The 15,474-nt window shown below is 32.4% G+C and overlaps 1 protein-coding gene across 1 annotated transcript in view; it reads right to left on the reverse strand.

Moving 5' to 3' along the window:
- Positions 1-15,474, reverse strand: part of Sprt (sprite) — a 55,480-nt gene that overhangs the window by 19,899 nt on the left and 20,107 nt on the right. The window contains exons 2-4 of the mRNA XM_026645697.2: positions 15,248-15,342; positions 12,326-12,416; positions 3,447-3,494 (exon numbers count right to left, since the gene is read on the reverse strand). Coding sequence (XP_026501482.2) covers positions 3,447-3,494; positions 12,326-12,416; positions 15,248-15,315 — 207 coding nt within the window. The 5' untranslated portion in view covers positions 15,316-15,342. The remainder of the gene's footprint in view (positions 1-3,446; positions 3,495-12,325; positions 12,417-15,247; positions 15,343-15,474) is intronic.

The following is a 15,474-nucleotide window of genomic DNA, read 5'->3' on the forward strand; positions in this document are numbered from 1 at the left end:
AGCAAACTCATAAATTAATTACAAAATAATTCTTTTCTGTATTATATAATAATAATTACACAATGTCCGTTTATTTCAATAACTTGAGTTGTATTGACATCTTTGAACATAGTTAGCCGTGAGGAGGAGTTAGCGGTAAGTACTTAATTACGAAACATTAAATGTCTCCCTGCTGGGTCTACCTAGACAAATGGCCTTTAGACCATCTGACATTATTCAATTAGTGACACGCCTGACACACGTAACAGAATCACAATATTCCGAGCACAAGATTATTGTGCTCGGAATATTGTGGTTGTAAACAAGTTAAGCAATGAGTTCACAACTTAAGCACGTACATACAAACGTGTGCTTAATTTGTTAAATCTAAGTTTGTCATGTTGTATAAATGTATTCGTAACATAACACATACAACCACTCACAAGCCTCTCACTCCTCGATGTAATTTTATTTGTGTAAAATCTACATCTTAATTATGCGTATTTTATTCTGTAAGCAGCAAATTACACCGCGAACCAGTGAAGCTATAAACAGAAACCACTATCGTAAGATCGGGAACCGGTGTTGTTTCATAGCCCTAATCTACGCCATTCCCACTGATTGTCTCGTTTTCTACAGCGAATGTTTATTTGTTTTCACACGAATTACTCAAGAGTGAGAATATATGTGGTGATACTGTCTCTTTTATCTCTATCATTAGTTTGTAGTTTTATCTATATTATTAATAGGGACGGAAAGAGCGCTCTTACGAGATTACCGATACTTAAACTTAGCAATTGCCGTCATATTATGAAATCAAATTGTATACATAATAGGCAATTATACGAATACAATAGGTCGCCGTTGTGATTGAAGTATTCGATTTTTTTATTATTAATTTTAAATTATTGACAAATTTTAACGTCATTATTAGGTATAGGTATATGTAGGTTAATTTTTTTAAAGTTAATTAATACAAGTTAATTTGGTATTTGATAAGCAACATTTTTAAATACCTAATTAGCTCACGTAGCAAACATCGTCTAAACATTGTTGATTTCAACGACAAAAGAAGTGAGATCTAAATGGGTGCCAAGTTCAATGGTCCTTCCTGAAATTTATATACTACAAAAAATGTCATTTCTTCTTATAACTAAGGATAATATATTGTTGCCTAAGGTCTGACTTGGCTAGTTCTCATATACGAATCATCTGACACTTTGAGAAACAACTTTTCTGGAGTTTTAATACTAGTATTTATACATTACACACTAATGATAGCGATTTTAATTCATTATTTTCCAAAAAAACACCAACTATTTATAGCTGACTATAGTTGAATGAGTGCCAGTCGTTCATACACGACTGTTGTTTTTATCAGTGTGACGTCACCAAAATGAAGGAATGAATGATGAATTAAAAAGGTTTAAAATTTAATTTTATTTTATGGCAAGAAAACGTGTTTATTTTTGCCGAAATAATTATATTTTTGTGTTTAGTGGCATTTTATTAGGAAAATCAACATTTTGAAATACATTTTTAAATAAAGTAGTAGTAATCCTATTGTTGACAATTTTTATTGATATATACAATATATGATATATATTTGTATATGTATTGATATCTATATATTATGTAAGTATCCTTAAAACATTTTTAGTATTCATTTTGTACTTTACGAGATATTTTATTACAATTTTCAACTGAACAAAACTAATAACCAATACAGGTAGTTTTGCTTTGAACGTTGAAAGCGCCTCTTTATTTTGTCGCGGGGCCGGTTAATATGCCAAATTTTCTCAAGGAAGTGGCGACTTCCTTAACAGAGTTTCGCTTACGCACATTAACAAAAAAATATAATTAATATCATATAATCGGAGACTAAAATCAGAAATTTGTTAAAAGCTTTAAAGGTTTATATAAAAAAGGTCGCATTACATGTTTACAAACATCGCATGTACCGCGTGGAATGGCTGTAAACAACGCTATCGTGGTCAATCACGTCTGATGTTATCTGTGCGACGCTAATTGTCCTGCCACCGCCATCTTGCGTGCGTGCCAATTACTACAGGGACGTGCCGTCGATGTTATCAAGCGGTATCAATTTTTATTTCAGTTCATGATTCATATTTATATCTATTTGTCAGAATTGATCGTTTATCTTGAATTCATTTGACAGCAAAGTATTATTTTAAGTATTTTTTATGACAAATGATAATAAGTACGCAAACTGTACAAGATAAATGTCGATCAAGATGAAATTTACGTCAAAATTCGATTATCGCTTGGTTGTAGTTCAAGATGATTTTATATTCAAATGTAGACTTCAAAACAATTGGTAAACTCATAAATGTAAATCTATATTTTACACCATTTTATAATAGTGTGTCGATGTGATCCTATAAATGTATCGATATCACGGTAAGTTTAAAAATACAGCTGTATCTAACGACTGACTAATAGTCTACAAGAATGGTTTCTTTAATTACCTTTTTTTGCTTATTATCGATCTATGTAAATGGTCTATGATTTATTACGGTAAGATTTCTATATTTTTTATTACAAGAATTTATACCGTCGCAATTAAAGTCGCAATCAAATGCTTCCTTAATTTTAATGAAATCGTAAATGATGATATGGCACGTGTCTGTTATTTAGAAATTGACATAGCAGGTGCTACCTACCCAGTCGGGCTCGCACAAAAAATTCTACCACCAAGTAATATGCAATATATAGAAAAAAATATGTTAAAATTGTGAAATTTACAATTACGGTCTGAAAAAACCGCACTTGGAAATTTGTACAATATGAGATGCTTTTATCGGGCGACAGAATAAATGTGGAAAAAATTAAGTCAAATATTTTACCAAATAAATGCTAATTTCGACTTCATTGTTACAAACAAAAAGAACAAATTTTCAAATACTACTGGTATCCTTGAAGATATTATAATATACTTGAAATATATATTTTTTAAACCTACAGGAGCTTCCATTTTTTAAATTTCAATATAATTTAAAGATGATCATTTTTGTTTATTTCATTCTGATTCAAAACACAAACTTAAAATATTATATTGAATTTAGAGTAGTACTAATTAATTGCATATTGTCATCATGAATGTAGTGTTTCATACGTATAGAACAGTCACCGTACAAGAACAGGAAAACTTTACAAATATAAACCTTTTTATAACAATTTATTAAATACATACAAATTAAAATTAAAAACAGCTACTGTATAAATCATGACCATCAGTAGAGACCAATCAGGATGGGTGGTAAGATTTCCAACTCCAATTACCCATTGAATTGCAGTTACGATTCTTTGGGTAAAAAATTAACCAGCTCGTGTCACCAGTGGGGGATAATGAGCCAGGTTGGTAAATCTTACAAAAAATTTCTAATCCTATTATTTTCCTTTGTAACATTTAACAATAAATAAAAAGCATAAGACAGTTCACCGACCTTGGCTTCCAGATTCTCGAGGTTAACGACTCCCGGCTCCAGGGTTTGCTGCAACAACAAACAAATGGAATGTCTTAAATGTTATGATAATTAGCGGCGGACAATGGGACCCTTGCTTTGTGCGCCGAGGGTTCGGCCGTCTGCTTCACCGCAGAGCTTCATTAACAATTTTAAAATAGGTCTTTCGCTTAAAATACTTATATTTAAATTGTAAGTAAAATATGATAAGTGCCTTTTGAAGAATAGCTTTAGGCAAGGAGACAGTTAAGCTAAAAGTGCCTGCGCATAATTCCACCTTTTGAAAAAATAATCATTTCTGTTTCCTAGAAAGATGTAGAAGGTTTAAACGTTAGCTGATTTCAAGTTAAAGACGATTATATGCGTTATTTCAGTAATTGTAAAATACAGCGGTAAACTTTACGAAACTCATACTGACAAAGGCTCTATACTATAGATAGTGCTTATTGATTTACACAACCAGAAAATCTACCATCGGTTCGGTAAGAAATATCTTAAACTTAGAACAACCAACGAAAGAGTTTTTTACATTAATGGTCATATTTGTTTTTTAATAGGTTTAACGACATAATTTTTTATTTTGAATTGTTCATAAGGGGGTATTTCCTTCCTAAGGTAATCTATCTTAAATTTCGTCCGTTTCAAATAAGTTGATATTTAAAAGGAACATCTACAATAATTTTCAAAATAATTTCATTAATTTTATTTAGCGGTGGAATAGTTTACGTATATAACAAATTAAAAGGTTGTATCGTCAAATACTTTACTGATTTTTATACATTGCTATACAAACTTGGAGATAGTTTAATTAGAGTGAATCTATAGTAAATATTTAGTATACAAACTTCTGTCAAATTTATAAAAACAGTTAGATGGCAGTAAAAGTTCACATCAAATAAATGAGCTCTCAGTATCCGCGGTGACATTTTAATTGGTGCCATTTAGAAACAGTTTTGCTGTGACTCATAGTTAAGTACTTCTTATTTACCGGAGCAGATCGAAGCTTATTAGGAGTAATCAGCCCGTGGCCTTCCGCGGCCTGTTCCGAGCACGCGACCGAGCTAACGCAAACGAATTAAACTGACGAGTCAACATGCTTACAGGCTGAGCGGAATGATTGACGAATTATCTTTTCTGAACTTAGACACGAAAGAGAACACATATTATTTTGTAGCCATCTTAAAACACAAATCTTTTTGTTAGAGAATAAGAACTATAATACCTATACCGAATATAATGATATACCGAATACTGCCCAGAAATTTTATCAATTCGCGCATTATATATTGTGCTCATATATTAAATGTGCAGTATGTATGTACTTCTTCGGACCGTACAACATTGAAAGCAGAAATGTGACGCATCCGCGGTAGCGCGTCCTGCGCCGATGTGAAGATAAGATCAATTTCTGTTTATTTCAGAGATCTTATCACGAGTATCTTTATATTCCTGGAGGAGACGTGAAGCTACAATATTCTGTAACCATGATTTTATATGTACCTACTTAACTATAACATAGTTCTTGGACGTCGATACTAAATTAGCCGCACAACTTAGGAATCGGAAGGCTTAGTGTTTTGTACTTCTGCTCTGTATTATTATTGTTTTTTTGTTATTTTGCAAATATAAGTATAACTAATCACGTGGCGTTTTAAGTGTTGCGATCATTGACTTGAAATTATTCAATTATTTGTATCGTGCCTAATATAATCTAAAACGGGAGCGCGTGCGCGCATGCGCATGTCGCGTTTCACGATTCCGTGAATGTCAATTGAATTCACGTTACGTTTGAAATGATTAACACATTAAATCGTCAGTTAACATGCCATTAATACGCCCGAAACTCTTGTATTCGTGTGATTATAAAAGTTTCATTGTCACAAGACGTAAGAAATGGCTAGATGTTGTGAGTATTTTAATTCGTTCGATCTGTTTCGGTTTACATAGTCTAGCTTAGTTGAATAGTTATTATCAATATTTAACTGGACGACAATTCGAACCCGGACACTTATAATTTTTTTCATAAGATAAAGTAAATAAATGACTCAATTATATAACCGGACCACTGGTATGTGGCCTTGGCGTAATTAACGAAACCCGATCAATACAAGACAAATATTATTCATTACCTAATTTAATTGTACGATAACTTTATAAAATTCAAGTTACGACTTTGCACACTTCATAAAATTCAAGAGGTCTCCAGCAAATGAAAAATAGAGAAATAGATAAAAATGTTTTTAGAATTTTGTATCTTAAATTATATAGACAATTATAATAAAGGAATGTTTATAGATTGTCATTTGTTAATTTTAGCAGCACATATTTAGTTTTTTACAGTCGTGTCCAATCATATATAATTACGTAGCCGGTCCAACTTTCATAATGCTTTTTGTTAGCTTATATACTATATATGTATACATATATATTCTACCAAACGTAGGTAACACAGGACGCAGCGTCTTGAGAGAGCGAACGAGCGAGAGAGATGAGCAAGGCAATACAAAAAATATTATAAAAGCTATGTTTAATTTTAAAACCGATGGCCAGCTTTACCAAAAGGTGTGTACATATATACGGCTATAAAATATAGGGTAGATTAGGGGCTCGGACGGTCCGGTCTAATTTAATGCCGAGTCTCGCGTCAGTACCTGCTAACTCTACTGAAATGTAAGAAGATTTTAATAGTATTTACTTTGATCAAACTTGTAAGAATAATAAAAAACAATTATCGTACGAGTTTCTCATCCAAATCCTTACTAGCTACTGTTTTAGTTTGTGATCCTTAAAGATCTTGCATCTGTCTCATCTACAATTTTACCCCCTTGAAGGGTAAAGGTGAAGCCGTCCTCGGGGCTTGCTTTACACCAAATTTCATCAAGATTGGTTCAGTGGTCTAGCCGTGGCAGCGTAACGGACAGAAAGACACGCAGAGTTACTTTCGCATTCATGATATCTTCTATACTTAATAACTAATAGATTATTAATAATAATAGTATAATAAATGTTCGTTACTTGTACATTTAATGCGGACAAAAAGTAATAAACTCGTATGTCACTTTCTCCGTTACGGACGATTTTATATTAATCAGAAGAAAAAATATGACGATTTGATAAATTTACTTATAAAATATTTAATACTTTATTTTTAATAAATTCTTTAGATACACTTTAATTAGCTATTTAAAAATCGGCTATTAATTTTCATAAACTTTATACTTATAAATAAATGTATTATGATTGAGATGTTACTCATTATATTTTCGATGTTCATATATTTTTTAAAAAGAACTATTTAAGGAAACTTATTATTCATTATATAATTAGTAAAAAGTGTTATTTAAGTAAGTAAAAATTACTCAGGAATGATTACTAATAATATTGTTGGTACTACGATTATTATATGACATCATTTTAGTTTCTTAACTTAAATGAAAGGATCACATGGCATCAAACTCAAACTCAAATTCCTTTATTTAACATAGAAGCATTACACTTACTTATTGATAGTCAATATTTAGTTAGATCATAATTAGTATGTAGATTTAGGTATAAAAACTTATGTTTAGTTATTGGAGCGGATTAGAAAACCTCACGAGACGTGATTCCTGGAAGATGACTGAGATCAACTAATTGCATTTTACACATTCTTGTCGTGCGAGCCAGAACGATGGCTAAGGTAAAAACTACTATTATTTCCCTTTGCTTTATAGCGTCCATCCGGAAACCGTTAAGCAGAAATTTTATAGCTACTCTGAATAATATGGTCTGGATTTTGTGTAAACATCTATTGTCTAACTATGTAAACTTATCCATCTCGGATTTATTTTTTCTAAATGTACGATTATTTTATCGATGCTCGTATTCTGAGATCACCTTAATAGTGTTTATAATTTCCGTGGCATTTGACACTCACGCCGCACTATATAATATGACAAAATATAAATATAATACAGTTAAAACAATAAAAACAACGGTATATCTCGGTTCAATTACTTTGTCTTTCTAAATAATGTGTATCTAACACATTATATAGAAAGACAAAGTAACTTTATGTTTGGTAATAAAACGATATGTACTAAGAAATACCATGATTTGTTTTGCAACAAGCACAGTTGACATGGTAAGGTGCATTGTCAGCCTACGTCGTTTAGGTAACGAGGAAACAGATACTAATTCTAAATATATATTGGAAATGCCTTCTCTGAAAGTCTGGTGTTGAAACAGTTAACAATAACACAACAACGATATACGTGTATATATAATAGAGTATATAATCCTAGCAGGGTGTAATCCTACAAATATAAATGCGACTGTATGTGAGGCTTGATGGACGAATGTGTCTTTGTTCCTCTTTCTACCAAAAACTGATGAACGTATTTGGACTTTTTTTATAAAGTAGGTAGGCAAACTTGCAGATACAAAAATATTAGTATTGCTGTTTGGTGGTAAAATATGTAATGAGTGGATGGTCCATACCCAGACGGTCTTCCACCAACGAATACTTATACTCTGACTAACACCACAAACTACCTTTAACCTTTCGTAGCCCTGAGCGGAAGGTAGTATCTATAACATAATTGAAAGAACTCGCTTAACTCAAATGTAAAACGATGTTTCTTACGTTTTCTTATATAATTTTATAATAATTATACCTAGTTGATGTTTTACACGACGCCCGATGAAATATGTATATGTCAAAAAATTATCAGTCAATGTTTATGCTGCCAGATAGAAAATACAACATTACAATGATTATTATACAAAGTGACAGATACTCATCTGTAACATATAAATAATGATAATTCGTATAATATTTAATATTAAGTATTACATTGTAAAGAGTCTTACATAATACATCTTAATATTAGATGTTTTTTTTATTTTATTTTGGCTTTTTGAAAGCGCGTAATCAATTTTATTACCTTGCAAACAGTTTTACTGTTTGTTTTTCCTTGTTTTATTGCAAACGATATTTTTTGTTATGGATGGAGATTGCGTGGCTAATGCAAAATTGAGAGAATATACTTTATAAGAACGTAAGTAAATGATTGATTTTGATAAAAATATACAACGAGTAGCTAGTATTACAAAATATTGATTCCACTCTTGTTCTTCGCATTTCACTTTAGACTTCTTGTTTAGTCGGTAATCGGCGTTTCTTTAGTACAAGCAATGTTAGCCTCGACACGACAGGTCGTGGGCGCGCGGCATCCTTTGTTATTATGAAGTATTGAACGGAAACATTAGAATTAAATTTAAATACTGTCTCAGTGGAGGCGAAAATAGGTAGCGTATTTTCGCCTTCACTTCTACTTCAACAGTCGTAAAAGTGTTTTGTTATTTCACCGTGATTTAATATTTTATAAACACTTAGACCGAATATTTAATCACTGTTCAGATGACTAATACAGATTATATAATATTGACTACCGATTAATAAAACAAGAGATTATGTTAGTTATATAGTAAAATAACTCTGTTGTTTGGTTTGGTTTGGAAACCTCCTAGTTACTTCGAGTACTTAATTGGACGTTCACAGTAATGTTTTCATTTTTATTCGCTATTAGCAGGCGTCAAGTAGGCGTGGAAATCACGTCGTAACGTTTACTGTATCTATAATTACGGCATTTCTCAGATTATAAAGAACTTTGTGATGACTGACTACAGACAATTGTTTGCACGTACAGTTGGCGTCAACTCGACAGACACGGAAACTTAGGAAAGCTCCTAAAATCCATTGTATTTAGAATTGAATTGAAATAATTTTTTTTGGGATCGTGTGTACAAGTTGCACGGTTCCCATATTTATTATAACGGTATTACGTCGCTGAAGTTTTAATTAATGATGTGATATAACAAAGTAAATTAAAATCAGGATATATTTATAACACTTTTTTGGATTATATTTGTTTATTAAATTATTACTTTTGTACTACAAAATTATATAGTATTATATTTTTTATTAATAAAATAATATATAGAGTATTTTTATTTGATACATTTTTTTTTATCTAGTAATAATACTTTCCCTATGATTTTGATTTGACTCTTCTATATGCCTTTTTAATACCTACAATCTTAGTTCATTATTTTGATGTATACATCTCACATGCTTGTAATATGTTGTGCTAGGCATATGAGCGTACCAAAACTGTTGAATAAAACACCATTATATTCCAAAATATTTACATAACGCGACTTTGTTTTATACTATTTAGAGATATGTTGATATAGAAAATAGCTATGCAGTGCCCAAGGTGAAAAAGAGTATGAACTATTATGGTAATTATGGTATGCTGGTTGAAAACACTCAAATAGGCTACACTTTAAGTAAATTCGGTGAATATCTGAATCATGTACACGGTGTCTTATATGGTTTATAGATCTTCAAAATGTCTCCAGCTTAATGTCTTATATTCTGCCTTCGTATAAACTTAACTTTGACAACCTCCGTGGTCGAGTAGGGTGTACACCGGTTTTCATGGGTACGCCACTCCGAGGTCCCGGGTATCGATTCCCGGCCGAGTCGATGCAGAAAAAGTTCATTAGTTTTCTATGTTGTCTTGGGTCTGGGTGTATGTGGTACCGTCGTTACTTCTGGTTTTCCATAACATAAGTGCTTTAGCTACTTATTTGATGATTTCCAAATTTAAAAAAAAACTTACCTATATTTAATAGACACGTTAAAATAGTTATTTACAAAGAATATCTCACATGTACATATATATATTTGTAGTTACCACCAAAATACTCGTTCAATAAAAATATAGCAAAGATAAAATTTGCAGTTTACTCTTAACAATCATTAATCTTTAATTTTTGAGATATTACAAGACATTTGAGTAAGCGTGTGAGAAAGGAACGTGGGACGCGCAGTTATATCCAGTATCGGAACAGTACAGGCGGATAAATCGTTTGACTCGAAATTTATTGTGTTACAACATTACATTTGCTTATAGAAATATCTCAGAAACAAAATACTATGCAGTGTTTATGTACGTATGCAATTATTTACTCTTGTGACGTCGGAACAAACTGTTCCGTTGTTGTCATCATCGAAAATTTAAAAAAAGTTTAGTTTGTAAATTGTTCGCAATTGTTTATTTCAGACCTGTTGTCATTACAAAAACCTTTAACTTTTTTCTATTTAATAATAGATCGCATTACTTGTCATTTAAATCTCCCCTACGTTCCAGTCTACTGTTCATACACATAGTGTCTATGGTTGTCACCGTGCCGTATTAAACATATGTACATTAAATAGATATACACTTACTTTATGATTTTGAAACTACCGATTGGGTTTTACTGCTGGACTTGACTTGGACTTCTTTTTGCTATTGGATTAAGAAATTGTATACGAGTTGTAATTCGGAAGCTACAATTGACATGTTATTTACGGGACAGGCGGATACGAATAATGAATAGTAGGGTAAATGTATAAAGATGGCAGATATTATACTAATATTTCAATAAAAAATGTAAATGTCAATTACACAGCTCATCCGCGCAAAACGAAACGTTTTTTTAATATCGTAACCGAGCTTTAATAATGGATTCGGGATTCGGGATTCAGTCGGGAAGAGGGATTTAATAGGCATAGTCAAAAAGGCTACGAAAATCATGGTCCGACGAACAAAGCCGTGTGCAGAACTCGTAATGAATACATAAACCACAATGAGTTTGAGTATTTTAATTTCATAACAATTTTCATGTGTTCTTTGTTTTATCCGTGGGGTTCATATTACAAAGGATACAGTTGTTCGTGTCGTGTGTCAACAGCGCGTGTATGGCCGTACGTGGCCTGTGCCTGACAAGCACTTGTTTATTTTTATTACTTGAACGCAAAGTCGAAAAGAGGATAATGGACGCTGTGGCTGTGGGGTAACTAGTCAGTATTTCGTTAATAATTGCGTAATACAAACGTCCACGTATTTAAAAATCGCCGAGTGAGAAGAATTAATGGAATGGATCAAGATTTAGAAGATAAGTTTTTTTGACGCAACTCTTTATTGTAATTTTTAGATTAATTTTTATTTAGATTATTAAATTTTTAGATTAAAATATAAATTTTATTTTTAGGTACAGAAACGTGTTTTTTATTATTTAGCGAGCTATAAAATGAGTGTAAAATTCTTCACCCCGACAATGTAAGTCGGGTATGATTTAACAAGTTTCGCTTTATGCGCGCTGTGTGCGCCTTCGTAAAACTGACTACTTTTCGCCGGCGGCTTCTAATCTATTGAAATAGATAACCGTTTATATTCTAGCTTCGAGGCGACATCGTAACTTAAACTAACATACGTGTTTAATAAATTTTACACATAATTGATGAAATAAGATTCATGTACCTAACTATTCACAAGTGTCTCGGCAATGTGACGGAATTGAATGTTTAAATGTTTCACTTTAAAGTTTAAATTTGTACTCATAATACTAAATTTCGACCTTGACAACCTTGGTACTGAATATATATCTGTGTAAATATAAATTGTATCATTATATTATTTATAGCGAGTTATATTCCTAAGTTTCTTTCACTTGTATGTACCTGTACACGTACGATTTCCGGCATAGAAAAATAGAGCCATTCCATCCGAATCCTTAGGTGTTGTCAGAGTCGATTTAGGGAAATTAAGTTGGGGTGAAAAGTGCGGACATACTACCATAATACCAACAATATATAGACCCAATCCACCCATATGGTTGCGGGAATTCAACCCAATTCAATTCAGTAAAAGTAGTTCGAAGAAAAATTTCGTCAGACATGCGGCTGGCCGTAAAACAAACTTGTCTACGAATAAAATGGATGTTTAAAAGAGATAAGTTCAAGAAAAAAATAATAAAATAATACTCACGAGTGAAGCGGATCGCTGCTGTTTGTTGAGATCATGTTGGCTGCGACTGCGCTCCTCGCCCGCGTCAGAGAACTGCCCCGACTTACGAGAGCTGCAATACACAAATGTATCTTGTAAAAATATCATTACGCTTAAAAATAAACTGGACCTCATTCTCTTCGCTGTTCAAATGAAAGCCGTCCATTTACTTGGTAGGCACCATCCAATCATCCGATATTCTACCGCCAAACATCAGTACTCAATATTGTTGTGTTCCGGTTTGAAGGGTGAGTGAGCCAGTGTAAGTAAAGGCACTAGGGACGTAACATCTGAGTTCCCAGGGTTGGTGGCGCATTCGCGATGTAAGGAATGGTTAATATTTCTCACAGCGCCATTGTCTGTGGGCGATGGTTACCACTTACCATCAGGTGACCCATTTGCTTGTCCGCCAACCTATATCATAAAATAAAAAATATATATTCCGGCGCACCAGGGCCTGATGGGCTAAAATGAGAGCGGCCCTAGCAACCATAAGATGACTACGTAGACGTTTGTCATTGTTAGTATGCCAAATGTTTGTCGTTTCGGGTAGGTCCCGACTTTCGAACCGCATTGGAACTTTATCCGCCTAGCAACATCACTGGTCTAACTAACTAATACGAGCTATAACATATAAACATTCGCTACATTACTTTCAATATTGAAGTGACCCTGAATAATACGAAACTCATAGTATTGTTTTCGACATTTGATTTTGTGACGGTATTTGTTAAATTTCTCTCAAATTCCACCCAGATCGCAACAGTGCGATGGTCCATGACAAGTTGTTCTTGTGAAGTCGTCACGTTGACTCAATACCAACTTCACCTAGACATGGAACCTTGAAACACTGGCTCAATTACTTTTGCACAACTGCACTAGATTTTGTTATTTGTTGGTCAATGAGACGCTAAGTATCTCTTCTATTTATCTTTATTAGAAAACTTTACTATTACATCATAGGAAAAAAACGAGCAACAATAGGCTATTTGACTGGTTTTTAAAATGCATTTTATATTATTTAGTAGACGTTAAGGAACCCAGTAAATGTTGTTTTATTTTTAATTCTAGTACATATTTGCTGAAAAATATCAAAATAAAAATTCCATATTTAAATAGCGCGCGAAAACGTTACTTTGACAATATTTACTCATAATATATAATTACAATAATTGACACTTTATTTTTCGCATTGTCAAATAGCCTATTGATAAAATAATATTTGTTAAAATTTATATATGACTCTAAATTAATCAATTCTCACCATTGGTTACAAATAAACTGATAGATAGACGAATTCAATAAATTCATCAATTAAATTACAAGAGTAGATACACTATACAGGGAGAAGGGGGAGGCCCCTTTGGGCTTGATGCAATCACTCCTAGTAAAAAATAAATACTTAGATGGGTGATCAGGAGTAGTAATAAGGTCTTAATATACTTGTATCACTTAATTATAAAAACGGTCATTAATTATTTAAATAGCTTACCTACGAGTATTTCAAGAGGTAAGGCGTTCTTTGAATAATTATCTTATTCGATTATATTATTTTTGTCGTATACAGGTTTTTGAAACACAGTAACCATTTAACTTATCAGTTTTATTACTATTAGTGGAAGTTAGTGAGTTGTTTTTTTCACTTATGTTATTAGAGTATAGGTACTGAGGACATTTGATCATGATGATTTGATGATGATGAGAATAAATAACACCTACTACCTATTATGTACTTATATAGTTTTTCTTTTTAGATTTATCGTTAGGATTATACTCGTTATCATCGAAACTAAAATTAAAAATATGATGAAACATGGAAGAAAAGAATGGAAAAAATAGTTCGAAATATATAATATAACCTCTCCGTACGTTTTCCGCAAATTTTCAAATTTAATTCATGATTCACTGGGCGAATTATTGGCAATTATATATTATTTTTAAAAGGGACCTCAAATATTAGACACAAGACTAAGTTTAATAAGCGTAGAAACAACATCGCGATCACAACTTGTTTAAGTCATAGCGTTCAATAAATATTGTATACAAGATCTGCTTTCCTCAGAGGTGGCGGTCAATGTGCGTCCGCCTACGCACGATATTATTGAGGTAATTCCACGGATATTAACATTCCACCACAGAACACCCATAATGTTCTCGATTTTTTTTTGTGAAATCAAATTGAAAACAACCAATCAATATAATTTGTTTGCCAGAAACAAATTGGTGTAAGAAACCTTATATCTATAAGGTTTCTTATAGATATAAGGTACTGTATCTACATTACGTCATGCTTTAATTGATTTACAAAAATATGTCATATTTAATTTCAAGTTCTAAATATCATGTCAGGTAAATAATAGTATTCGGATTTTGCTAGTAATTTCTATAAAAAGAATATTTTAGAGTTCTGAAAGAATTGGTAAAAAGCGATAGCTGATTGATTTAATCTCAATAATGTTTGGTTGTGTCGCCTGTCAGCATCTACGTGTAGAGTATAATGTCTTTACTTGGCCCATCACACATTCGAGTACCTATTATTATTATTATTATTGTTGTATTTTAGTTACTTTCCATGAATGAAATGATTTACCGCACATATATAATATTATAAAGAGTTATATACTAATGGTATAGTATACATAAAATCTTACGCTATACTAATACTATAAAGAGGTAAAATTTGTTTGTTTGTATGTAGGGAGTAATCTCCGGAATTGATGATCAAATTATAAAAATGTTTCCAGTGTTAGAAAGCTACATTATTCTGAGTGCTATAGGGTATAAATGATATTGATATCATATAATTTTCTTTATTAAAAAATTGCAACCGGGCGAAGCCAGGGGCGGATTGCCAACTAGAAATGTAATAAAAACAGTTTGGCAGAGAGATCATTAAAATATTACCTGGCGAGTTTCCGGTGCGCGCGTCGTCCACCGCTGATCATGGAAAGCGTGCTCATCACGGCGGACATGATGTTCTGCGCACGCGCACATGGGACCTGCATCAACAGAACATACTTATTAAGCAAGCGGAACGTATTATTATCGATAGTTAAACAACAGTAAAGAAATATAGATCATTTTAATATATATACATTTCACTCTCGAGTATTCTTTTTTTTTTATGGCAT

The sequence above is a fragment of the Vanessa tameamea genome, chromosome 8 (genome assembly GCF_037043105.1).
Source record: "Vanessa tameamea isolate UH-Manoa-2023 chromosome 8, ilVanTame1 primary haplotype, whole genome shotgun sequence".
Lineage (NCBI taxonomy): Eukaryota > Metazoa > Arthropoda > Insecta > Lepidoptera > Nymphalidae > Vanessa > Vanessa tameamea.